At 42.9% G+C, this 27,987-nt stretch overlaps 2 protein-coding genes across 8 annotated transcripts in view; one reads left to right on the forward strand and one right to left on the reverse strand.

Moving 5' to 3' along the window:
* Positions 1 to 2,598: 2,598 nt before the first annotated feature.
* On the forward strand, positions 2,599 to 19,282 carry LRIT2 (leucine rich repeat, Ig-like and transmembrane domains 2). Of its 7 annotated transcripts, none has more exons than XM_083614721.1 (4): positions 2,599 to 2,653; positions 10,941 to 11,211; positions 11,788 to 12,569; positions 17,795 to 19,282. In XM_083614721.1, the coding sequence occupies exons 1-4, from the start codon at positions 2,638 to 2,640 to the stop codon at positions 18,592 to 18,594; spliced, it is 1,869 nt and encodes a 622-aa protein (XP_083470847.1). In that variant the 5' UTR covers positions 2,599 to 2,637; the 3' UTR covers positions 18,595 to 19,282. The 7 variants fall into 7 exon arrangements, with proteins under 7 accessions (XP_083470847.1, XP_083470848.1, XP_083470850.1 ...); XM_083614722.1 differs by lacking the exon at positions 2,599 to 2,653 and adding an exon at positions 7,975 to 7,990; XM_083614724.1 differs by lacking the exon at positions 2,599 to 2,653 and adding an exon at positions 8,014 to 8,029.
* A 4,599-nt stretch (positions 19,283 to 23,881) lies between these two features.
* CDHR1 (cadherin related family member 1) overlaps positions 23,882 to 27,987 on the reverse strand; it is a 56,999-nt gene continuing 52,893 nt past the window's right edge. The window contains exon 17 of the mRNA XM_083614644.1: positions 23,882 to 27,987. Coding sequence (XP_083470770.1) covers positions 27,436 to 27,987 — 552 coding nt within the window. The 3' untranslated portion in view covers positions 23,882 to 27,435.

Here is a 27,987-nt window from a genome sequence, read left to right on the forward strand (position 1 = left end):
CTTCTAAAAAAGTTGTTGAGATATCTGGGTGAATAGATCTTGGAGGTGCTTGCTGCATCTCAACTCTGTGCCTAGGATTTTATATAGTCAGGACAATGTATGGCTTTTGGGGGGTAAATGGAGCAAAGCCCGAGTGATGCATTGTTCTGGAACAAGGCCCATGAAGAGAAATGGTGTGGAGTAGATTGAATTACAACTGCTTCAATTTCAGCAAGACTAGGATGTGTAAAATGCAGGCTCTACAGTAGTAAATGTTCAGTCTACAGCAGCTTCATCTCTCTCTCTCTCTCTCTCTCTCTCTCTCTCGCACACACACACACACACACACACACACACACACACACCATCCCCACTGACTCCTGTGGTCTCCCGGAGACAGACTGTATATACTGAGAGTCCCGACATTGTTTAGTCAATATTTTGACTGTCTGGTAAATTTTGCAGAAGGCAGCTTTAGTCAACAGAAAAGGCAAATGAAGGAGCCTCATTAGTTTAGCACTGAAAGAAAACTGGTGATATGTTCAAAGCCCAGTTATTCAAGAAGAGATGCTGCATTGCAGAGTATCACCTGTAATTCCAGACTCAGATTGGAGTTTTCAGCAAATCACATACAAATAATCAGTGTCATTCTACTACTAGACCGACCAGTTCAAACTGTTACAGTTGCTTCCGACTTCTTACTCTAATGGGTTAGAAAATACAGAAACCATCAAGTCTATCTCTAATGTTGCAATACCATGGTATAAAATAACAGGGAATGGGAACACCTCAAATGTTAGAGTGCTGAACTGAGATCTAGAAGACCCAGATTCAAAACCCCACTTAGCCATGAAGCTCACGGGGTGATCTTGGGCCAGTCACGATCTCTCAGCCTACTCTACCTCGCAGGCTTGTAGTGAGGATACAATGGGAAGGGGGAGAGTCATGTACCATGCCTTGAACTGCTTGGAGGAAGGGTGGAATCTAAATGTAATAATAAAATAAATAAAGACATAAGAGCAGCCCTGCTAGATTGGACCAAAGGCCCAGCTAGTCCAGCATCCTATTCTTACAGTGGCCAACTAGATGCCTATGGGAAGCTTGCAAGCAGGATGCAAGTCGAACAGATGTGGATCTCTAATGTAAACCCAGTTAAAATTGTAATACAGCGGTACCTCAGTTTCCGAGTGTCTCAGAAGTCGAATGTTTCGGTTTTCAAATGCCGAAAACCTGAAAGTAAAGGCTTCCATTTTCAAATATGCCTCGGAAGTCAAATGGCGTCCACTGAGGTACCATTGTATTTTTCTCAATTTCCTCTGCAAATTTGCAGGCCGCCCTTTGCACCTCGGTTTTTGAACATTTCTGAAGTCAAACGGTCTTCCGGAATGGATTACGTTTGAAAACCAAGGTACCACTGTACACAAAAAGGCATTGATTTTTTAGGAATGTGATTTATGATAAAATTTGAGTTCCATAAAACTTTTTTGATGGGACGCAGTCTTCTAACCCAAACTGGAGCCATTCTCTCCTTGTTGTCTTTCAACTGTTCACATGAGATCAACCTTGACAAGCAGATCTTCTTAAATAATGAAATTCAAGCTCAACCTTTGAATTTGGAATGATGATTGGAAAATGTGAGATGCGAAATAGGACTTAAAAATATTTTTTTAAAATGTAAAGTGTGCTATATATTTGGGAGGTGGAAAACAGGAGAAAATTATAATGGAATTCCATTCACTATGCGCAGTGAACTCTTGGAGCTGAATTCATAAGGTGTGTTGGAGGCCACAAGGCAAGATAAAAGATGAAAATGGGAAAGTGACATACACATCCAACCAGCAATCACCTCTAGATAGTTTTTTGTTTGAGAGTGAATTTCATAGGAGAGCTGGTGGATTATGTGCAGTGTTAACTATCAATAGGCTGCAGAGCTGATGGCATGTAGTGTTTAGTTCAGCATCAGTACCTTGGACAGCTCACAGAGGAGGCAAGAGCTAAGAAGCAGGGCTGTCCCACTTCATCTTCAAGCAGCATAAAAACTCTTCCATCTCCTGCCTAAATATGCATTCCATTGACAGCATAAGAAGCAGCCACCTTGCCTGGACAAAGCTACTCCAGCATTTCTATATTTTAAGCATAGATTGTCTGGGAGAATGAAGATCTTCTTTACATGTAGACCTCTGCCTGCTCTTACTTCCTCTCTTGCTTCACCTCCTGTCTTTTTCTAGTGGCACAAGCGCCATCCAGTCCATTTCCACACAATTTAACTATCTCAAGCTGTAGAAGCTGTACTACACATTCAGCAGAAGGCCTCTTCATATGTTGCTTGCATGTAAGTCTTGGCTGTGTTGATCCTGGACCAGATCTTTAGTCCCACCTACGGACATCACAATTCCTTCCTGCAGCAACTGCAGGGCACACATTAGGATGAGGATCAGGCTATTGCTTTGTCCCACCCCAATCTCCAAGTGGTGAGAGACTCCCAGGGTGCCTGTTGTCCACTTCTTTTCCAGGAGGCTGTTTTGGTGCCCCCTTTTTTGGTCCTATTGGGGATTCTTCTTCATAATGCTATTCCAGCCAATCAGGGATTACTTTGCTGATGTCACAATGCCAAACAGCTCAACAGAATCAACAGTGCAGCAATGACACGGGAAGCCAATGTTGCCAGTTCAGAGTAGGGACATTTCTTTCTGTATCACATTGCCCTGACCAGTCTGGCGGGATTAGGGTGGCGGGCACAGCTGCTATTGTAAATGCTGTTGTCTGAGGTGGTTATACAGACGAGTTGTAGGAGCAGCATAAAAAACACAAGAGCCTGTTGGATCAGGCCAATAGCCCATTTAGTTAAATACCCTATTCTCACAGTGGCTGACTAGATTCCTGTGTGAAACCTTCAAGCAGGACCCAAACGCAAGAGCACTATCCCATTTCTGGCTTCTAGCAGCTCCCCTATCCAGACAGAGAGAGCCAGTGTGGTGTAGTGGTTAGGAGTGGTAGACTCGTAATCTGGTGAACTGGGTTCGCGTCTCCGCTCTTCCACACGCAGCTGCTGGGTGACCTTGGGCTAGTCACACTTCTCTGAAGTCTCTCAGCCTCACTCACCTCACAGAGTATTTGTTGTGGGGGAGGAAGGGAAAGGATAATGTTAGCCGCTTTGAGACTCCTTCAGGTAGTGATAAAGCGAGATATCAAATCCAAACTCCTCCTCCTCCTCCTCCTCTCTTCTTCCTCTTCTTCTTCTTCTTCTTCTTCTTCTTCTTCTTCTTCTTCTTCTTCTTCTTCCTACTGTTGTCTATGCTCTGGTAACCTCAAGGTTAGATTACGGTTCAGAAACTTCAGCTAGTGCAGGGTTCAGTGGCCAGGTTGCTCACCGGAGCAAGACAGTTTACACCAATCCTGGTCTGACTGCACTAGCTACCAATTAGTTTCTGGGCCCAATTCAAAGTGCTGGTTTTGACCTAAAAAGCCTTAAACAGCTCAGGACCGCAATACCTCAAGGACTGCCTCTTCCCATATGAACCTACCCCTCTGAGGCCCCCCAACGTGTGCCCCCTCCTTGAGAGATCCGGAGGGTGGCAACTGCAGTGGCTCCCCATCTGTGAAATGCTCTCCCCAGGGAAGTTTGCCTGGCACCTTCATTGTACACCTTTAGGTGCCAGGCAAAAATGTCCCTTTTTAACCAGGCCTTTGGTTGATCTGATTTACATCCTATGCTCTTTTAAAATGTGGGTATTTGGGGGGGGGGCTATTGGGTTGTTATTTTTATTATGTATTTTGTGGTTTTCTATCTTGATTTTATTCTGTGAACTGCCCTGGGACCCCCAGGTATAGGGCGGTATATAAATTCAAATAATAATAATAATAATAATAATAATAATAATAATAATAATAATAATCAGAAGCATTATGGCCTCCAACTGTGGAGTGTTTGGCTAGTAATAAGCTTGACAGCTATCTCCTCCATGGATTTGTCCAATCCTTTTTAAAAAGCCATCTAGATGGGGAGCCATCACTGTTTTGCGTGGGAGCAAGATCACACTTGTACAATAAGAATTATTAGCAAAACTCTGAGATTTTTGGAAAGCAAAAAATAACAGTGAACCAAAAAAAGAGTTAACACTTGCAACAACTTTCTAAATATCTGGCTAGGCTTGTCTAAACAAAAATCTTTTCGGCATTTTGATAAGGTAAGCATCTGAGGGGGCAATCTGTTTCGCTGTGTTGAATGCTCGGCTCCGAAGCAAACATAAAAATTACAGAACATTTGGTGAATGTTTGCGATATAATTGTGGTGGGATTGAGCAAATATGATTTCATTTTGAAATATAATTTTCATTTTGAAATGCTCCTCCAGAGCATTCTTTTTCTTGCTGCTCTAATTTAAATGTAATTGGACACATGGCCACCAGAGGGCAGATGCAAGCTTAATATCTTATGCTTATTATAGCCTATTGTTTACTTCTGGTTTAATACCCAGTTTCTCATATTTTCTATAAGTTGTGTAGCAGTATTCTTGTAACAGTGCATTCTAGAATATGTCTGCTTATTGTGTTGCGTGATTCCTTTACATAGTATATATAATTTTTATTAAATTTTCTAATTTACATTTCAAAATATTCATTTGAACAACGTTAAATCAATGACTTCCCTCCTTATCTTTCCGTGGTTCATTTTGCATACCGTAGATCCCTGCATATTTTACATGAGCTAAACCATTCAGTAACCATTGTTACATCCATCAAAACTTATTTACACTGTGGAATTTATCTTAATGCTACCAGCATTTTGAAATGAACAGTTTTCACCTATGTACTCAGTAAACATTTTCCAGTCTTCTGTAAACGTGCATTCTTCTTGTTCTCTTATTCTATATGTTAAATATTCAAGCTGAGCATATTGCATCAGTTTAAGTTGCCATTCTTCTTTGGTTGGGACCTCGCTCGTTTTCCATTTTTGGGCTAACAAAAACATGGGCCGCAGTAGTGGCACACACACACACACACACACACACACACACACCTGAGAGTTTCCCTCTGAATTATCCCCAACAAAAAGGACTTTTTTTTTTTGGAAAAGGTACTTTTAAACTTACTTTTCAATTCATTATATATCATTTCCCAATACTCTTTTAACCTTTTACAAGTCCACCACATATGATAAAACGTACCCTCAACCTCATTACATTTCCAACGCTTATCTGATTTGGACTTAAACATTTTAGCGAGTCTACTTGGAATTAAGTACCACCTATAAATCATTTTCAGGTAGTTTTTCTGCAAAGAATAACATGCAGTGAACTTCAAATCGCTCTTTCAAAGTTTTCCCTAGAGATTCAAATCTATATTATGTCCTATATCTATTGCCCCTTGTATTATAGAAACTTTAGCAAGCTCATCTTTTGTTTCCCAATCTAACAGCAGATTGTACATTTTTGTGATTCCTAGGCTTGGAGAGATGGCAGATGTGAGATCTATATGTTGGCCTTTATTCTATATCTCATCTTTTGGTTGGTCTTGTATCATGTGATACAAATGTCTGATGCAGCAGCACTACACATACCTTGCGACAGTGTGTTTCCTGACACCTCTGCGGTTGCTCCCTAAAGTCGTCCGTCCCCACAGACACCTCAGAGATCTTGGTTAGCAGTCATGCAAACACCACACCTTTCAAGGCAACCTTCCGGTCACCGGGAGGAAAAAGCTGCAGCAGCCACAACAGCCACTGGCAATTTTGAAGACCCTCACCAGTCATGACGTCACTTGCATGCATCATTACACCAAGCAACAGGCAATGACATCACAAACGCAGAGCTTACCTCACTTAGCCCACTCCCCCAAGGGGACAACGGTACCCTTCCTTTGTTGGCCCCTCTTAGCTCTGTCTCCATTGCTGAGTGGTGAGGAAGGTGACTTGTGGAACTGGGGTTCAAAAATCAAACCTAAACATTGTCCCTTGGGAGGATGGTTCAAGCCTACCATTTGCTCTTGCCAAATCGACACAATGCAATGTCTCTAGACACTGAGGCCACCAGGAACAGCAGACAGATCCAATTTTTATTTCAGTGGTGTCTTTGAGGGCAGTGGAGCATGGCTGCCATTCATATCTATGGGGGAAACCGAGGGCTGCTCTTGAGAACAATGGGGCAAAACACCTGTAATGAACCGGCCCCATATTCTGTGATGAATTGATTTCTGCGATGAACCTGCCCCTGACCATTTTTGCTGATCTGGTATTGATTCCCCCCCCTTTTTAATCCCACCCCCTGTTCTGATATGGTTTCAAATACAGTAGCTGGGTTTTTTTGATGATGTGCTATTATGTTTTATATTTATATGTTTTATATGGTCATTGTGGCGTTTGCCTCCTAGGTGGGTCATAAGGAAAGGGTTAAATGAGTGTGATGTGATTGGCCAGTGGGAACCCAAGGGGAGGAGTTAGAGTGAGAGTTGGAGTTGTGTGAAAGTCAAGTTGAGAGTTGGGAGTTGGAGAAGGAAGAGGGAGGATAAGTCTGTGGGTTGGTCGAGTTGTGTTGTGAGAGAGTGAGAAGAACTGTTAGGTGGAGTCAGATAGATAGTTGGGATAATCAGTTTGAAGTTGTTAGGAGCATTGGGTCAGTAAAGAAACTAAGATTAAGAAACTGCCAAGAAAAATTAACTGAAACCTTAAACTTGTTCACGCTCATAAAAATAAACTTGATTATTTGTTAATGTTAACAACTGTCTGGACTGTGTGTGTACCCGAGAGAAACGGGTTGGTGGCAGTGAAGAAAGCAATCACAGTGGTGGCAGAGGGATCAATAGACCGTCAAACGTCCGGGGACCCTGCGTGATCGCCACAGTCATGTTGGCCACATGACCTGGAAAGCTGTCTGTGGACAAACGCTGGCTCCCTCGGCCTGAAAGCGAGATGAGCGCCACACCCCATAGTCGCCTTTGATTGGACTTAACTGTCCAGAAGAGAAGAAGAAGAGTTTGGATTTAATATACCGCTTTATCAATACCCTAAGGAGTCTAAAGCGGCTAACAATCTCCTTTCCCTTCCTCCCCCACAACATTCTGTGAGGTGAGTGAGGCTGAGAGACTTCAAAGAAGTGTGACTGGCCCAAGGTCACTCAGCAGCTGCATGTGGAGGAGCAGGGAATTGAACTCGGTTCACCAGATTACGAGTCTACCACTCTTAACCACTACACTACACCACACCTTTACCTTTATGTGTTATATGTAAACCACTTTGATGAGACGTCCCAGAAGTGAAAAGTGATATAGAAACTCTCCAAATAGTTAATAAAAAAATACAAGCTTCACTTTTCCATAGGACAGCCACAGTGTCCAAACCAACATTTTGCAGCGAGAAGTACTGCAGATCTAAAGGGAGAGCAAAAGCAAGCTCCCTACAACAGCTTAGTCAACACAGGGACTTCCCACTCAAAGGAAATACTGTCATGGTTAGGATGACTGTATGGGGGTTTATACATAGCACTGATCCAGTCTGAGTAAATAGGATTCCAAGTGAGGTTACTTATCCCATTCTCACCCCTCCTGCTTGCACCCTTTCCATCACTACCCATTTTGACCTTCGTTGACATTGCAGTGTTTTAGTAATGACACGGGGCACAGCATGACAGCAGCATCACAATGTCAGATTATGGCATGCTAGGGGACTTAGTAGTGAGCCTGCCTTGTCCAGCCAGCATAACAGGAGGATAGGCTCATGCTGTAAAAACAGCCAGTAATTAAATAGCTTATTTGGCAGCAACGCTGAGCACACAGCCTGATGGGCTTTGTTATAGTTAGCTAATGACACATAGAACCAAATATGCAAAGCAGATATCTTGGGGGCTCTCTTTATACAGCAGAACTTTTCCAGAATATGTCTGCCATGTTGACTATGTCCATTTCCTACTGGGGATTCAAAGGCTCCTGTGACTTAAAGGGCTCTACAGAATCAGGACCAGTGTTCTCCCTCTCCCTCTCTCTCTCTCTCCCTCCCTCTCTCTCTCTCTCCAAACCAAGTAGGACAAAGATGTTTATAGACCAAATCTGTCACCTAGGTAGCTATAAATACTTTTCTATCCTAGTCTTCTAAGGTGATGGGTTAAGCAGGTTCAGGCTAATCTCTGTTTTCAGCTAGGCTTCATGGGGATGAGACTAATCATTTTTCCATCAACATAGTGTTCTCTGAAAACACTAATACCAACTACTGACACTAGATATCACCAAAAGAATAGATCATTTCCCACTCCAAAAGGTGCTGGCTCTGTGTTGTTGACACATTTTCATGCAGGTGAAGGCTAATACCTGTTTTGGACCCATCTTCCTAAGGATTTTTGTTCCATCAGCAGGGTTTCTGCCTTTGCTCCTTGCTTATGACATATCTAGGTTTTTATTGTTTTATTTTTGTTACTGTTCTTATTTATGCTCCATTACTTAAGCCATGGGACGCGGGTGACACTGTGGGTTAAACCACAGAGCCTAGGACTTGCCGATAAGAAGGTCGGCGGTTCGAATCCCCATGACTGGATGAGCTCCCGTTGCTCAGTCCCTGCTCCTGCCAACCAAGCAGTTCAAAAGCACATCATGTGCAAGTAGATAAATAGGTACTGCTCCGGCGGGAAGGTGAACGGCGTTTCCGTGCGCTGCTCTAGTTCTCCAGAAGCAGCTTAGTCATGCTGGCCACATGACCCGGAAGCTGTCTGCAGACAAACTCCGGCTCCCTCAGCCTATAGAGCGAGATGAGCGCACAACCCCAGAGTCGGTCACGACTGGACCTAATGGTTAGGGTTCCCTTTACCTTTTTTACTTAAGGCATATTTATGCTATATTTGGGTTACAATTTGTGAGAGCTTGCTGAAAACTATAAAACTAGCACTAGATGTTGCCAAAGGACTACAGATTTCTCATTTCAAAATGTTTCAGCCCTGTGTTGATTTTTTTAAGTGCAATATCACTTTTGGTGATCTCCATCAAACCAAGTAAAGAGTAGCATCTAAGCATCTAAGCATTTAGTTTGGGATTTTCATTGCAGAGCAAAAAGCTGATGGGTCCCCCTCTCCCCTGTTAACACCAGCGAACAATTATATATATGAATAGGCTGATGGGAGTACCTTGGTCTTTGCCCAACGACTTAGGCACCACATTTTAAGAGATATTTCATTCGTAATAGTGGGCCCCGTGCAGTTGGCTTGTGAGAACATTGCAGCAACATTGCAGCCATGGCTGTCTTTGTTGGGATACTGCCAGGGAGACGGAGGCATCAGTCAGGCCTCCAGTTGTCTCCGGACGATCACCGGTCTCCCGTGGAACAGCATCAGTCAATTAGCGACACGAGCCTCAGAGACATTCCAAGACCTGTGCACACCCTTTCAGCAGTCTCCACAATGAAAGATGCAGACAGGAGAGCATATTTACAGCTTTATTCAACATAGTTCAGAACAAAGGAAAGGATGACTGCTTGCCTCCGTGTCCAGGAAATAAGTCAGAAACAAAAGCTATATACAAAATGGAAGTTCCCAGCAGACAGTGCTGGGAGTAAACAGGCATGTGATACACAACAATCATGCCTGACCTTTTAAGGTGGAAAGGAACTATATCCTAATAGTCTTGTACAGGAATTACTGTTTGTGTGAACCACCAGCATGGGTGTCGTGTATGTTTCACTTGAGATTTCAGTGGTGGAGATGCTTGTTTGTACAGATGGGTGGTGCTGTGGTTTAAACCACTGAGCCTCTGGGCTTGCTGATCAGAAGGTCAGCGGTTCAGATCTGTGAGACAGCATGAGCTCCCGTTGCTCTGTCCCAGCTCCTGCCAACCTAGTTTTTCGAAAGCATGCCAGTGCAAGTAGACAAATAGGTACCACTCTGGTGGGAAGGTAAATGGTGCTTCCGTGCACTCTGGTTTCCATCACAGTGTCCCGTTGCACCAGAAGCAGTTTAGTCATGCAGGCCACATGGCCTGGAAAGCTGTCTGTGGACAAACGCTGGTTACCTCAGCCTGAAAGCAAGATGAACACCGCAACCCCATAGTCACCTTTGACTGGACTAAACCATCCAGGGGTCCTTTACCTTTACCTTTTTACAGACGGTGGATCCATGCACACATGAGTAAGCCAGCCCTCCATAATGTCATGTGGGCATAATGTCATAGGTGAACTGTTGCTTTGCTCCACCTTTTATCAATCTCACAGGCCCCTTTAGATGAAAATTGTGAGACAACCCCCGGTGTCACTGAACTCTCCCACTCCATTTGATGTTCACCAATTTCTTGTGTAGAAGATCTAGCGACTTTACAGGTTTATTTTCTATTGTGTCATTTACAGCTGGGGTGTGTTATTTTCTTTTGAGTCTTATAGGTAATTTTGGGTCATTTAGATTGTTTTCTGCTGTGTTGTTTACACCTGGGGTGTGTTGCATTTCCAGAGATGGTATAGCAGAGCCAGTGAAGCAATGTGGCTATGAGCTAGAAAGCCCCTTGTTTAAACCTCACCTTAGCCTTATACCCCTCCCCCCAAGAAGCCTATATATGTTCTTCCCTGGTCTCTTATCACAGGCATGTGAACATCCCCCTTCACCAGGCATTTGGGAATTAGATTGAGATTCCATTTTTATTTTCTTTTATGACATTCTATTTTTTTTGAGGCGGGGAGGGAGGGTAATTAATTACATTTTCAGTACTATTTTTCTAGCAATGGTGCCCACCTGAGAGGTTCCGGAACTGAGTTTTGTTGAGTTTCGGCTGAAAAACAGGCCTGTTTATTCTTATATTGGGAACTTGTGTCATGTTGAAAGCTGGTCTCTAAACAGTTTAGAGTTAACCTAACACTTAACCATGGGCTTCCTGGCTGAATGTCCACTGCAATTTCCTTTGCCGTATTCTATATTCTCACTTCATCCATTGAATTAAATATAACTATTACTTAGGGACAGATTCATAGCTACCTAACAGAGCAGTTACTTCTTGGTACAGTGATGTTTGGAAAAACATGTGCAAAAATCCATAGGATCCCACCAGGTCTTCAGAAGCAGCTATCCCTGCGTCAAAGAAGATTATTCCTAATAGGATTTGCTACTTGGAGGCTGTTGTTCTGTCTGTTGCAAAACAGTGTTTACTTCAGGAAGAATATGGATCTCATCTGTCATGCATGTCTTCTTCTGCTGCTGCTTTTCTCTTATGGGACAAACCCAACAATTTCATCTTGTGTCACAGGATGCACCTGTTCCAACGATAACTTTGGAAGGTAAGAAACATTGGCAGGACTATAGAGAAACTTGGGGACAACAAGTAGTGGCTGAATTGTGCCCAATATTGCTAGTATTTTTAAAAAATTCTGTTTAATTTCAAGTTCATTTTTAGGGCATGATTAGTTTTCTGAAATAGTAAGTCTTCGGATATGATGCTAATAGCAATGTTAATGTACTTTTGTTTGGGTGTTAAAACGAGAAAGATGAAAATGAAGCAAGTGCATTCTTAACAGTGTCATAAAAACAGAAACCTTCACTTTGCTGTCATTCCATGTACAGTGGTACCTCGGGTTAAGTACTTAATTCGTTCCGGAGGTCCGTTCTTAACCTGAAACTGTTCTTAACCTGAAGCACCACTTTAGCTAATGGGGCCTCCTGCTGCCGCTGTGCCGCCGCTGCACAATTTCTGTTCTCATCCTGAAGCAAAGTTCTTAACCTGAAGCACTATTTCTGGGTTAGCGAAATCTGTAACCTGAAGCGTATGTAAGCTGAAGCGTATGTAACCTGAGGTACCACTGTAATGGATTAAAACCAACTAAGCAATATGTTAACTTTGCTGTTTTGCTTTCTAGGAGTTTGCTTTGCATGTCAACATCATTGAGAAAGATCCCTGGGGGCATCCCTGAAGATATAAAAAAAATTAGAATAGAAAATTCTCACCTAACAGAATTGCCTCGTGGGTCATTCTCTAATGTCAGTGCCTTGGAATATCTTTGGCTTAATTTCAACAACATCACGGTCATGCATCTGAAAAGCCTCGAGTACCTGACGGATTTGACTGAGCTGAGATTGCAGGGGAACAAGCTGACTTCAGTACCATGGACAGCGTTCCAAGACACGCCGGCTTTGAAAATACTGGATCTAAAGCACAACAGGCTCGATGTCCTTCCAGAACATGCCCTCCGCTATCTGCCTAGCCTGACCTATTTAGACATCTCTTCCAATCAGCTTACTGTCATCTCCAAGGATGTTTTCTATAACTGGCCTGTGTACCAAAAAACCCAGCAGCTGGAGAAGAAGCTGGATGCTATTTCCAACGCGGTCTTGGCTTTGCACGACAACCCATGGATATGTGACTGTCGCCTGCGAGGGTTTGTCCAGTTTATCAAATCTATTAGCCCGCCCATCATTCTGATGAATTCTTACTTAACTTGCTCAAGCCCCAAATTCAGAGCAGGAAAGTACTTTCATGAAGTGGAGCTGAATAACTGCATGAAGCCGTTGGTATCACCCTCTGAGCCAAATCCCACTGTATATGTTGGGCTGAATGTGACCTTGACCTGTCTGGTGCAGGCCAGCCCTTCCCCAGCAATCTGGTGGACCTATATGTTAAAGCACCTACGAGGATTTAATGGTAAGCATTACTCCAAGGAAAGTTGTATTCATTTGCCTCTGAACTTCTAGTCAGGGGCTGACCGCAAACCAGTTAAGCTGAGTTAGCCCACTGGATTCAATGAGACTAAACTGCCTTATTCACTTTTTTTGTGAATGGGCTGCCACTTACTGAATAGAAAAGGTGTGTGAAACGTGGACAACCATTGTGTGATATTATATGAGTAAAGCCAGTCAGATTCTGCTATTGTTAAAAAATCATGTTGATTTAGGAGGGCTGAAGTATTAGATACCTTCACCACCAGTCCCTTCTCTGCCTATTACGTCCATATTCCACCTTTCCTCCAAGAAGCTCAGGGTAGCATGCATTGTCCCCTCCCTCCATTTTGTTCTTACAACATTTCTGTGTCCCCTCCCTCCATTTTTTTCTTACAACATTTCTGTGAAATTGACTGGCAAAGGGATAGCAACTGCACAAGATCACCCAATGAGGTTCATGGTTGGCTTTGAACCTGGGTCTTCTCAGTCCTGTTCGATACAACCAACAACCAACAATGGCTCCCCTCTATATGAGCAGGAGACTGATGAAACAAGCATAGTTTTGGTTTAGACGTACAAAAATCTCTCTCTGTGTCATCAAGAGAAATATGATTGTCATGATTTCAGATTGAGCATTATCATTTGATTTCGGTTTTGTATGTCCTGTCTTCAGTTGGCTATATTATTGAAATATTATTGTTGTTTACTTGTTTCTCTGGTTCCATAATATTTTTTGGGGGGTGGGTGGGTGGTGAAATTAAAACAAAAACATACTATGCCTGGATGGATATGCTGAGCTTCCTAGATGCTCACATTTATTATGACTTGCTTAAAAATACCATACTTTGAGTATGAAGCCCGTACCATGCTGACTTAGGGAAGGAGCATAACTCAGCGGCTGATCACATTCTTTGAATGTAGAAAGTCCCAGATTTAATCCTTGGAAACTCTAAGCTAAAAGGATCAGGTACCCAGTGATCACTGCCTGAGATCTGAGAGAACCACTTACTAGTAAGACTATAATGGGTGAATAGTCAGACCGGATATAAAATAGCACTCTGTGTTCCCTAGAGTACATCAAATGATTTTAATTGGACTGCTCCAGTGTCAATGAATTGCTGAAAATAGCTGAATATATCCATCATATGCCATGTGCTCTCTCACATTTTCTTTGAAACATCTTGATGAGATTGCCAAGTCTACTCATATTTCCCTTCTTCCAGACCCCTCCTCACATCCTCAGGGTTGACCCATCACTGGAGTGCCATTTTGTAACAATGACTGCTCTATATCTAGTATGACTTGCTTCATTAGTAATACTTTGTTTATTAATTACTTTATACATTGGCCATGGTATAGCATCCAATTGAAACAAATTGATTTGTGGGCTTTGAGGATAATCTGGCACAAATTAGCCACAACTGCATTCAGCTAAAATCAAGGGAAGCTAAATTATTTTCTTTTCCTTCCTTCCCTCTTTATCTTTCTCTCTCCCCCTCCCTTTGATTTCTTACCTGTGCTTTCCTCTAATGTCCTGGGATGACTTACATAAGCTAAAAAACAATCACAAAATAGTAAATATAACCCACAAACCATAAAACAACAGTAGCAATGCATGAGATACAACTAATGATACAATTTACAGGGAGGATGATGACGACGATGACAAAATACTTCAGTTACAAAAGGAGAGGTGAAAGATGTAAAGTGTGCCCCTATGGGAGGGAAATTCCACAGTTTTGAGGACACTTCAGAGAAGGTCCTGTCACGAGTCACCACCCTCACACCACAGAGGGTTTCATTAGTCACAATGAAGCCCCTTTCCATTGTTTTTGATAAGAAATAGTTGTCAGCAAATTTTTGCTGGACTGTGACTCTTTAAAGCATATTTGATCCTGGAGCTTTTCACACGTCCATTTACTGCTTATGCATATCTGAACGGTGTATAAAACGAAGGCAAGAGTTAACAATATCAACCGAGCAATTCTATACACTTATACTTGGAAGCAAGCTCCGTTGACTTCAAGTAAACTTACTCTTGCATACAACCGAAGGCTGCAACCCAAAGTTCCAGATGGAGGCAGTAGGGATGAATGGAGCTGCATTTGAATCCCTGCTGCTCGTGCCAGCCATGGCTGAAGTTGGCAGAGTAGAGCAGTAAAACGGGTGATTCTTGCTGTCCCACTTCCAGGCTGCCACAGAAGAGGGTCCTGGGTTGCCCCATTGCCAGTAGCTGCACTGGCTTAGGATACAGCAGATGCTTGGCTGGCTTCCTCCTTTCCCACAAAGTGACCCCATCTGGGGAGTTTATGCTGGCTACCACAGGCGAGCATATAACTAACCAATTGGTAGAATGTGTTGCCAGCAGAAACAGTAGGGACCTCCCTAGCAGCAGAGACCCCCTAATAGCAAAGCCTTGTAGAGCTGAGTGGAACCAAGTGGAAGGAATCCTTTGACACATCCTGACCCCCTCCAAGCCATAAACTGGGGGTGAGGATTGCTATAGCCACATTTGCAGTCTTACTGTATTGGCTAAATTGCATGCAGCTTTCCTAAACTGATTCCTACAGGGCTGGAATTTTCCTAGACTGGACTCAGCCTTGAAGTAAATTATTCTAGACAGTTGAAATGAAATTGCTTCAGCTAGTTTCTGAGTGTATATATATATATATATATATATATATATATATATTCATTCCCATAGGTCTTAATTGCTTCTTCTGCAGTTCACCTGAATGGTTGTAGCTAGAAACAGTGACCTTGATTTGATTCATAGACCTTATGGAGAGGAAAGGAAAGTCTGAAGAGCACAGTAAAAGAGTTCCATATTATCCTGGCATTTTGGGGTCAGTTGCCAACCACTATGGATGCCTGCTGCTCTGTTGACTTAAAAATCCTGAATGACACTAGACACTTCATCATTTTTGAAGTTAGGGTTTGCCACTGCGTAGCTACCTTCAGTCAAGACCTGCCATGTCACACCTGAGAGTTCTACGATCATGGATAAATCCATGTTCTTCATAGCAAGCACTCTTGGGTCTCCATGGTGTATGAAATGTACAGAAGCTGTCGTTTCCTCGATCACTAGGTGATAATGTGCACTAAATAAGTGTAGGGGTATCTGAGGCCTTCTTCATCCTGTGCCCTTTGATGGCACCTTCTCCACCACCATCTCATCTCTTGGTAACGAATATGATGAGGTCTAGTGGTGATTGTAGTGAGGGTCCCAACTTGCTCAGGAGGTCCTCAGATAATAACAGGATCGGAATTCCAGAGTCCACAATCAGGCAAGACTGTTTTAAGGCTAACCAAAATAAGGAGCAAGCTTCTGGGTTTCCCAGAACTCTTCATCGAAAGCTTGCACACCCTTGTGACACTTTTCATGGCATTGCCCTAATATGGAATTTGCTGCTATTCTTATGGGCCAACACAGCTGCCTTTCAACATGGGAAAGTTTAGAATTGTCATTAATATTTTGTCTAGTATGATACCTTTCAAAGATGAGTTTGGAGGTTCTTTTCAGGCAAGAACACCTGAGGTCACTGTGAGAGAAGTGACAAGAAGGGCAGTGAAATTTCTGGGGAAGACTTTCCAAAAAAGCAAACCTTCTGGGAGATTAGTTTGGTCATATTTGCATACTTCCTTTTCCTCCAAAGTAGCATGTGTGGGACTTCCCTGTTTTATCCTTCACATAGTGTGAGGATAAAGTTTCCCACTTGTTCCTCACAACAGAAGTCTTTTAGGCTGGGATTTTTATTTAAAAATAAATAAAAAGAAAACATTTTATTGCGTGTTGTCGGAAGCAGTACCATGCAAGCCCAACCACGGGACACAGGTGAGGTAGCATGGAACAGAGAATCTGAAGGATCCATCAATCATGGGGGAAGGGGGAAGGGAAGAATAACGACTTCCACCCTTGGGGTTGCATCCACACTCCTGTTACCTGAGCAGAATAGGATCGGCTCATGCAATGGGACTCCCTCTGCCTCGCCTTCTTCTTACAGCCCTCCGCATACCCTGAAAATATTCTGCAGAGTATTGAAGGGCTACGTGGGGGAAGGAGCGGAAGGGAAATTCCATGAGCAGGTCTACTTGCACAGTGTGGGATCTCACCCATTATCTGCATTTACAGCAAAACAATGAGTTTTATGCTGCTGAATTCTACCGAGTAAAATTAATGGACCTACGTCAGTTATGTTCACTAGCTCGAAGGCAGAGCTTTCCAAACTGTGTGTTGTGACACATTTGTCTGTTGGCTGCGGTGTGTGGGTGTCACACAAACGCTCCTTGCACTCCTCCAGGGCCTGGAATGGGGTTCGTTTAACCATCATTTTGCTAGTAAAACTGAATGACTGTGTTGCGAAACGATGCGTGTCTAAAGTGTGTACCTGACGTGAAAAGTTTGGAAAGCTCTGCTCTAATGGGTTACTCTGAGCATGACTTGCATTAAATACAACACTTTTATTATGATGACAACAACCAGCAGCATCGTAAGTTATAGGATATGTTGAACCCTAGAGAGATTAAAAAGGAAATGGCTGGCATAAGCAGAGAAATAGTAAGTCCTAATCCAATATCGTTGAGGGAACTTCATGAATAAGCATGGATCTCCCCAGGTCTCCCCAGTCCAGATTCAGTACTTTAAGTATATCACACCTGCTCTCCTAATTTGGGAAACCATTTAAGGAATGTTAAGCCCTTAATGGCCTTGGCCCAGTATACCTGAAGGAGCGTCTCCACCCCCATCGTTCTGCCCGGACACTGACACCCAGCTCCAAGGGCCTTCTGGCGGTTCCCTCACTGCGAGAAGTGAGGTTACATGGAACCAGGCAGAGGGCCTTCTTCGTGGTGGTGCCCACCCTGTGGAACGCCCTCCCATCAGATGTCAAGGAAATAAACAACTATCTGATTTTTAGAAGGCATCTGAAGGCAAACCTGTTTAGGGATGTTTTTAATGTTTGATGTTTTAACGTGTTTTTAATATTCTGTTGGGAGCCGACCAGAGTGGCTGGGGAAACCCAGCCAGATGGGCGGGGTATAAATAAATAAATAATAATAACTGAAATCATTGCACTGAAACCACTGCAATTTTAAAGGAATTTTTGCACATCTCTATGTTGTTCTGAGGCTTGGATCATGCTGTTAAAACATCAGGGGAATGCCGGTAGTACTAACATGTGTGTCCTTGTTCTCCTTCCCCCTCCCTAGCATCCACCACCCATATTAGTGAAGACAGAATTAAGTCAGAATTGATTATTCCTTCCGCCCACCTTGTGGATGAAGGCAATTACACATGCACAGCTGCTAACTTCCTTGGCAACACCTCAGCCACAATGATGCTGAAAGTTCAAGCTCCAAGGGCGGCAGCCTCCTCCTTCTCTTCCTCAGTCTCAGGTGAGAATTCATACATTGATGTGAGGATTGCCAAGCAGACGGTCTATGGAATCACTTTGGAGTGGTACAGCTTGACAGAGAATCCAGGGGAAGCCTGGTATACCCTCCATTTTGGGAAGTATGATGACTCTAAGAAAGACATGATATACATTGGCCCTGGCATCAATAGCTACTCTGTCAACGACCTTCTCCCTGCCACCAAGTATGAAGTGTGTGTTACTCTGAGGAACCAGATGCCTCAAAAGGGGCAGTGCATTGTGTTTGTTACAGGAAGTGACATCAGCGAGCTGGAGCAGCGGGAGAAGCTCATCCATATCATCATCATTGTATGTGCCATGGTGCTCGCTGTCCCCGCCGGGATGTACGCGTGTACCACCGAGACCAGGTTTAATTGCATGGAGAAATGTGCTGACTTCTGCCGCCAGAGCAGGAAAGGGCAAAATCTTCGGGCGGCCAATAAAGAGAACACGTTTGACAGCTTGCCAACGGGCAGTGAAGAGGGGCTGTGCCACCGAGACTCCAGTGACGACAAGAAAAAGCTGAAGGCTTGCGAGGACAAGGAGAAGGCCAACAAGCAGAAACCCGAGCACAGAAATAGCGCTGATCTCTATTAGCCGATCTCCAAGCACAATCCCATGTTAGATAAGAGAAAGGTAAATATAGAAAGACTGGTGGAAATATCTCACACATGTGGATGGTTGGTTTTCATGATACATCAGTGTCAACAGGTGACAAACATACACAACAGAACTTCTGAGGCCACCAGAAACCTACAGCGGTTGAAGTTGTTGGAAGGCAAGAGAGGAACGCACAGCGTCATCATTTTAGCAGGAATGTCATGCCTCTGTCAGCCACCTAGCTGTGATTTATGGTTAACATTGCAGGGGATGGATGGAATTGCATTGCTTGTTGAACGAGCATAGAGTATGATCTATCAATATACAACCAGAGGGTTTTTCTAGAGGCATATCTGTAATTTAGATTACTGAATTGTTTTAGGACATCCCCACACCTTTCCTTCCCATTGTAGCTGCTGGTGATGGTTTTTTTTAATAAATAAATAAATAAATAAATAAATAAATAAATAAATAAGGCAAGTTCAGAAATAGGACCTTAGCAATAGCACTGGTCAGACCAGGAGAGTTTGTCCAAGTGCATTTAAAAGGTGCAAAAAGTGGCGGAGATTTCTAATTCAGATTAAGAACTCTTCTGCACAAAAATAACTCAGAAAGACCGAAACTGTTAAAGAAATAGAAACAAAACGGTTTTCTTAAAATAAACTGTTTGTTTGTTTTAAAATCACATCAGTCCAAATGTGTAATGACTATTGGTTTCAGAAGTAAACATGCATCTCTACCAGCATGAAAAGAACATTAAAGAACATTTAAAGCACATCCATAACAGCGTTTACCCTTAACTGAGCTACAGTTCTTAGCACAATACAGTTATCATGATTGTTTGGGGCAGGGATCTGCTTTCAATGTCTGGTATGTATGCAGCTTTGGTTAGATCCAGCAGCCTCTCCCTAGGTTCTTGTAGATCTCTCTTACTGGTTAAAGTCAGCCATAACTTTAGATTTAACTTTATTGTTGCCTTCTAGTCAGCTTGCAGTAGTAATTTTTATCAGCAGCACAAAAAGTTAGTGGTGTCTTAGTTAATGGTGAAATTAGATAACAGAGCTTATCGTACAGAAACCCTATTTGCTGCTAAAATGAAGTGATACTTAAAAGTACAACCAGCCACACAAGGTACACACTGATCACAACAAGGATTCTTAGTTGTCTGCACAGACCAAAATCCAATGTCGATGGAGAAAAGATGCCACTTTCAGGTCCCCCCCCTGGTATTGGGGGGGGGAGGGAAGGCTGGGTGGGGGGAGAACCTTTAAACAGGCAAATGATATGTGGGGAAAGGATGAAGCACATCTCTCACCAGGGATGGGTGAATTTGTCAATTTTGGTTCTCTCAGCTTCTCATTTTTCCAACTGATACTCAGTTCTCTGCATTTTGCAGCAATGCAGGCTAAAAAAAACCTCATGAAAATTCATTGTCATTTTAATGTGAATTTCTCCTTTAAAAACTACGTTTTTGATATGCAGTGTTGACTAATGTCAAGCTTTGCAAGCGATTCCCCTGAAAATAACACCTTTTTGTACGTTATTTTCACCACTATCTTCATTCTTGTGCCCACTTTCCCCTAATACAGTGGTACCTTGGGTTAAGAACTTAATTCGTTCCAGAGGTCTGTTCTTAACCTGAAGCACCACTTTAGTTAATGGGGCCTCCTGCTGCCGCCGGGCTGCTGGAGCATGATTTCTGTTCTCATCCTGAAGCAAAGTTCTTAATCTGAGGTACTATTTCTGGGTTAGCGGAGTCTGTAACCTGAAGCGTATGTAACCTGAGGTACCACTGTAGATGCATTTTTGTAGACACTGGCTGGAGAACTGCATCACAAAATTCAGCTAAGTGCGAATTTTGAAGGCAAGCTGTGTTTGGGTTTGCTTATTGCTCCTGAATGTGCAGTTTTGATAGATTCAGCTTTAAACACACAATTAATTGGGTTACACCTCCATCCCTACATCTCCTCACCAATCAATTTATCACACACATTGCATTAAAAAAAAAGGGGGGGAGGACTTCTCACATCTTCCATGCCACATCTGATTTTGCCATTAGAAACAATCCAACAATACTTTATTCCCCAAATGTAAAATAATTGATAATAGGACACGAGGGGGGAAATGCAATCCATTTTCAGCAGAACTTACTCGTCTCCTTTTTGCAAAGGACACCCAAGGCACTTTACATTAGAAGCAATTAAAATACAAAGCAGAAAGTTGCCCCCATCAGTAAATGATCATTATGTTTAATGAAGCCATTCTCTTTTAAATGTGTGAAATCCCCCTCTCCTGAAAAAGGTATATAAACACAGTTGCATATCTGCATGCAGAAAAATTATCTACCTGTTATCTACCTGTCTGTCTTTATGTATGCATGTGGCAATTTTGCTCCAGAGTCTGAAACTTTCATCAATATTTTTTAACTGGGCTCTTAAAAAATGATGTAGAAATTGTGCTATTTTTTTAAAAAATAATAATTATTATTTTTGAAGTTTACTCTTCAAAAGAATTCAGCGTATTTAGTTCAATCTCCCACAGCAACTCTATGAGGTAGGTTAAATTGAGTGGTCCAGTGACACTTAATGATGCTGACAACCAAGCAGAGATTTGGCCACAGGTCCGCACTGTTCCCTATGCGATGTTCATAAGCTCAGCAAAGTTCTATATTCCAGAGCTTCCAGAGCAGGCATGTCCAACTGGTCGATCACGAGGTGTCCCTGGTCTATGCTGGTCGATCGTGTGCTTCTGATTGCTCCAAAAAAAGCTCAACAACTTTGGTTAATCCAATGGTTAATCCATTGCCAGTTTATATATATATATATATATATATATATATATATATATATATATATGGAGTAGATTGCAGTCTCTTGGGAGTTGGACATGCCTGTTTTAGAGCAACTAATTTACAGGATTTCCTTGCTCCTCTAACAACGACCATTTCAACACATTATTATCCTGATCCTTAGATATGACTGTGTTATCTTTTGGATATTGAAAGTATATGCGATAGAAAGAAGTTGCTGTTAGCTGGAAACACACGTCTTGAAATAAAAGAAATGGTTTTTCCAAATGCTCTGACGTTTCTTCTCTGTTGCGACACCATTTTGCACATATACATGTGGAGGTTGATGGGGAAGGGGCGTATGGGAAGGACACACACCCCAGCAAAAATGGAAGGCTTCAAATGTTAACGCTTCAAATGATTCAGGTGATCATAATGGCAACCAGCTATTAGGAAGAGAGAACAATTAGGGGAGTTCAGTGACCTCATTAAATAGATTAAAAAAAAGTGGGATGGGAGAGGAGGGAAATGAGCCAGGTTTTAATTTGGCATCTCAAGCATCCTCTGCAAAGCGAAGTGTTCTGAGCATGAAGCACCTTTTGAACAATGTAATCCCACTTGACAATTCTATGCCATTAGCTCATGAGAAGATGGTACAAATGGGGAAATGGAGTGGTCGAAATAAGAATGCATAGATCTCAGGCCTGCCGATAAAGTTTTGACTTTTAAAAAACTTGTAGCGCAATGGAAGTTGAATTGATCATGGCTCAGAACAGTGCTGGATTTACGTATAAGCTAAACAAGCTATAGCTTAGGGCCCCACTCTCTTGCCCCCCCCCCAAATTAAAGAATAAAACACCTGGATGTACATTTCCAAAATATAAGATAAAAAACTAATAAAATAAAACCTACATGCAGCAACAGTGTTTTGTGTTGTGTAGGCTCCTATGATGTAAGTAATGGGCCCCACCTGCTAGCCTGCTCCCTAAAATATCACTGGTTTGCTCATTTCTATATATAGGGTGCCAACATTTAGCATGGACTGGTTGTATGGGCAACATGTGCAAATGGCTTTAGATACCTATTAGGTCCATAAATTACCATATAGCATATATTCAACACAAAAAACAGCAACAACTTGTTGACAAAGGACCGCTGGACATATAAAGGGCACCATTACCTTCAGTAGCTTAGAGCCTCATCGAATCTAAATCTGGCCCTAGCTGAGAACCAGATTCGGTAGTGTTTCTAATGGTAAGAGGGTACTGTTTAAGTGCCATGAAAAACTACTTGTCCTTATCCATAACTTCTGATTCTACTCCTTGCCTCTGAAACCCTACAGTCCATCTCACTGCGATCCCCTTTCTCTGCCAATTGCTTCAAAAGGGTGCGTATTGTATTTGCGCCATGGCAGTGAAATCCTGCTAGTGGGCTTCACAGGGACATCTGATTGGCTATCATAATAACAGGATGCTGGAGTAGATACTGGGGGTGCAGGTGGTGCTGTGGTCTAACCAATGAGCCTCTTGGGCTTACCGATCAGAAGGTCGGTGGTTCGAATCCGCATGATGGGGTGAGCTCCTGTTGCTCTGTCCCAGCTTCTGCCAACCTAGCAGTTCAAAAGCACGCCAGTTTAAGTAGATAAATAGGTACCGCTGCGGTGGAAGGTAAACGGTGTTTCTATGAGCTCTGGTTTCTGTCATGGTGTTCCATTGTGCCAGAAGCGGTTTAGTCATGCTGGCCACATGACCTGGAAAGGTGTCTGTGGACAAACGCCGGCTCCCTTGGCCTGAAGCGAGATGAGCACTGCAACTCCATAGTTGCCTTTGACTGGATTTAACTGTCCAGGGATCTTTTACCTTTACCTTGCTGGAGTAGATGGTACATGGGCTTGATCCAGCAGGATCTTCTTATACCCTTACAAATCAGATATTAGGTAAAAGTACATACCAACTTAGTGTACTAGGATAAATCCACACTGACGTTTTCATGAGGACTTTTTTAAAAAAACGCAAACGGATATGGAAATGTGGATAACTGAACTTAAGGTCGGAAAAATGAGAATCTGAGAGAAGCCAAAATCGATGGATTCACCCATCCCGAATTGTGATCTCGGGGCCCTGAAAGCATTGAAGGCCAAGACATCTTCACCAGTGGCAGGGTTGTGAGAACAGGATTTCACCTATTGATTTGCAGCAACTGGGAAATTTTGGGGCTGGAGGCTTCTGGCAGAATCTGGGCCAGATCTAGGAACATAAAAAAAAAGTTTCAGGAAAATGCGTATTAAACCTCATGATGGGAAATCACGTTGCCAAAAGATGGAACTCCACAGCGCTATCTGGTGTCAGTGTTATAACGCATTTGAAACGCTTTTTTTTTTTTTACTAATGTAGCTGAGTCCCTGGAAGGCCTTCCTGTATGGAGCACTTGCAATGCTGAATATGAAGAATTGAGAGGTGTAACAATGGTCAGAACATCAAAATAAGGCAACAAATGCATTTTACAAGTTTTTATTAACAAAAACCATTTGGAACGCAGTTCACGTAGTACAGAACAACTGCATTCAGTTTGGGGGATGGGGAGTTGCACGATGTAAAAGAAAAACAGTTACCTCTTACTTATGTTGAAATCTATTAAGTCTAATATTATAAGTCTTTTCTTGAACATGATGCTGAGGGTTGCCACCTTTTCAGCTGCCAAAGGATGGGGCAATACAGATGTTTTTCATGTAGGTGGGCAATAGCTGCTCTGGACTCCTTTACGAGGGGGGGAGAAGAATTATTCTTTGCTGCCCAATCCATCAGCGCAATTGAGCTCTTTGACTTGTGAAGGTACAGCACACTTCTGCTGGGGAGAGGGGAGGAGTTGCAGGAGAAATATAATCCTGCTACACCTTTCCTCCCGTCTCGTTCTAATTCCAACATTCTATTGCTAAAACCTAGTAAAATCTTGCGGTACCTTGAACACATTTTATGGTGGCATCTTTAGCATAATCAAATGTGCTGGTCTTTAAGGTTCCACAGGGCTGTTTGTTAGTTAGCTGCAGACTAACACAAATCACCCTCTGCCCCCCCCCAAAACCTGGCAAAATGCACAAGATGCTTTTTGTGGTTCCATAATTTCTTCTCCCTCAAACGCCTCATTTAAAAATAAAATGTAGAACTGATTCAAGTTTGTTTGTGCACAAAATGTTGATTCCAGAAAAAGTATATCTGCAATAGGTTTTTTTTACATATAATACAGACAGATATATTTCAAAAATATGAACAATCCATACAGATTACAAATGGATGGCAGCCCTAGAGTTTTTTTTGACCTTCGTCGCATTGTGCAATTAAACACTTGTGTTAAGAAAATAGGAATGCAGGCAATTCTTGGAAGCTTTTGGTACCTCAAAGAGAATTTGTTTAAGTAGGTTCAGAAACAAAAGGAAAGATGTTGCATGATTTACAAATCTTCCCATGATTTGGATGTGCCCCTCTGGGTGCAATATAAGAGATGTGCCTCTTTTTAAAGCTATTTATGATGCATATACTCAGCTCTTCATCTGAAGAGCTCCAAGCACCTCACATATAGTTCCTGGGAGGACTTTCTTCCAAGCCATTACATGGCCAGACCTGATCAACAATAGGACTCTTTCATGTGCCTTCAAGCTATTATCTTCTCCTGTGACTATTCATGGAGATCTCAAGTGGGGGATTCGCCCAGGAGTGAAATTTATGAAATTGAATGGAGGGACATTTTGTTAATCTGGTTTGGGGGTAGCCAATGTTGCGCCCTCTGGATTTTGCAGGGCTACAAGTCCCAACACCACTGGCTATTCTTATTATTTATTATATTTGTCAGTTGGTTTTCTTGCAAAGCAAATGAAAACAATAAAAAACGAAAAACACAGCAACACAGGCTAAAAACATAGCTAAATGAAAAGGCAGGGATACGTCCCCCCCCCCCACAATGCCACCCTTCAGATCAAGGGCCCAAAACAGAGGAATGAAGAAAGCAAAAGGGGTGCCACTGAAAAGGCCCGTTCTTGCATTGTCACCCTCTAAATCTCCCATGGAGGTGGCACACAAAGAAGGGTCATGCTGGCTAGGACTGATGGGATTTGGAGCCCAATAATATAGAGGGGGGAATGGAACCACGTTGGTAACCCCATGTCTGGTTGAAACAGCCTTTGCCTCCTTCAAACACCCTGATGTTCCTTCCCAAAATGAACCCATGAAGTCACCATGAATTGCTTTGATGGCAACTCTTGCTTAGAACTAGTAAGGAATCAAGTTAGGGCCACCAGCAAACCAGTCTAGATATGATGCAGATAGTGTTAGGCTTCCCTCTGCCTTGTGGCTATTAGAGCCAGGGGAAGGTCAGGCTATCTGGACAGGTCTGTCTGTGTCACAGCTCACCTGTGGACCAGTCACAATGGGTGAAATGGAGGAGGTTTCAGGAAGAAAACACACACAACATCCTCCTATATTCCTTGGTTAGCAGGATGCAGCTTGAAAGCCTTACATCATGTTTATAAGGGTATGGCACTACCATTCCACATGATACGATTTTAAGGGATGTTGCTACATTCCTTAAATGGCCTCAGCTCAGAAGTTTACCTAAATTGCGCTGCATCTCAAAATGATGCAGAGTTGCAAGCGATTTCTGTCTTTCTCCTGTTCACACCTTTTCTTTGCCCAGCTCCACTCCAAGGCAAACACTTCTGACACCATGTTTCTCGTTTAACTGCCTCATTTGTAGTAATTTAACACCAGGGGAATGTTCAGGTTGTCCCTCTGCAGCACCTTAACTTCAAATTCCCATAAACACCGGCATTTTAAACATTCAGTGGTTAGGATGCTCGTAAAGCAGTAAAGCACTGTTTTGCAGCAGTGTAGGGAACAATTTTGCCTTTTATAGAGAAAGAACTCTTGGTTTTTCCACTCCTCCATAAAAAGTTTTACGTCTGTTGCGATGAGGCATATCACATAGAGACGAGTCGACTCTCAATAATACTGAATGTTATGAAAACATTCCTGTTTTCAGTATAACTCATCTGCTTACTTTATGGACAGAAGTGGCTCAGATCTCTATGTCTGATAAATTTTTGTCAACCTATCCTTACTTGTCATTCAATGCATGTGCCCCAATACTGTTCATGTTACCTGTGATTAGGGATGACATGAATACCCCTGACTGCACACCTGTGAGCAGAATCAGAGTAAACACAACTCTCCTTGCTGTCTGTGTTCATTTCAGTCCTGAGAACTGCCTCCTCCCTCACCTTCCCAAAGGTGGAAAAAACTGGATTGCAACTAGAAATACCACAGTCCTTGCTGGGAAAGTGATGCTGTTGGCTGTCACCTCCTGCCATGATCCCTCACCTCCTTCCTTTCTCATTCAAGAGATTTTCTTGGACAGGTTAGGGAAAATCGCATCATTCACACCTCACATTGGGACATGTTAATCTGTATGCTTGATGCCTATATGATTGGGAATGCTGTCAAATTCCAGCCCCAGTAAAGCCCGAGTTATGGCTGGGGCAGAACAATTTAAAAGGTCAATCAACATCTGAGCTGGACCCTGGAGCTACTGAATTTCAGTGAGTGGCATGATAGGAGATGGGGCAGCTTGTTAGGCTTACTTGCCTATTCCTTGAGGACTCTGGCATGAGATACTTGAAAACATTCAATATTTCAAGCTGAACTTTAAAACAGATCACTGGAAAGCATTGGCCAGATACAGAACAAATTGGCATCCTGAAAATTGCAGCACACAAACACGCAAGCAGACTTTGCAGCCGGAACCTGTATAAAAACATTGTAACAAATGCTCACCACATATTACCATAAAGTTATAGGTGAAACAATTGCACCGGGCGAGAGGATATGTACCGGCATGCGATCCGGGTGAATGGATGTGAAACACCGAGAAGAGATAATGAGCGTTTTCAGCTTGCGGGGAGATGGGGAATTGGTACAAAATGCAAAATAAGAAAATCACACCATGTACCCGCAATGGCACACAGAAGACATACTCCCCATGCAAGCTGTGGGGAGGAGACACTAAATGTGAGGGCTTGCCGCATTTCTCATTTCAAACCTCTGCTTGAGCTCCGACACCAGGGCATTGTGGGATGTGCAGACCGCGGCACCTTTCTTCGCCTGTTTTTTAATAAGCTTCGGACTCAGCGATCCAGATACTGTGGGGACCCTCCATTCAGAGACATTAGTCTTGAGTGCCGGGGCTGGAGGTAGGGCTGGAGCAGTGGGTGGCGGAGGAGGAAGGGGCACCTGGAAGTTGTTGTTGCCGTTCTCATTTTGCAGACTTTTGGTATCCTCTTCGACGACAAACTTCTCCGCAGCGTTGCTGGGCCTCTTGAATTTCAGCCACTCCATTCTGATCATCCTGGTTGGTTGGTGGTTCTGCCTTTTTTTAATGATCCGTCTCACGGGCATGATTTTGTTGGACCTCTTATTGCGCCAGAACATGGCGGTGGAGATTAAAATGGTGATCGCCACCATCACCCCCATGACACCAGCTAGCACTCCTAAGGCTTTCATGGGGTTATCTTTTGTTTGCATCAAAAAGGCAGCCATAGGCCCTTTGTGAAGAGT

This window comes from Podarcis filfolensis (assembly GCF_964270895.1).
Source record: "Podarcis filfolensis genome assembly, chromosome: 5".
NCBI classification, from domain to species: Eukaryota; Metazoa; Chordata; class Lepidosauria; order Squamata; family Lacertidae; genus Podarcis; species Podarcis filfolensis.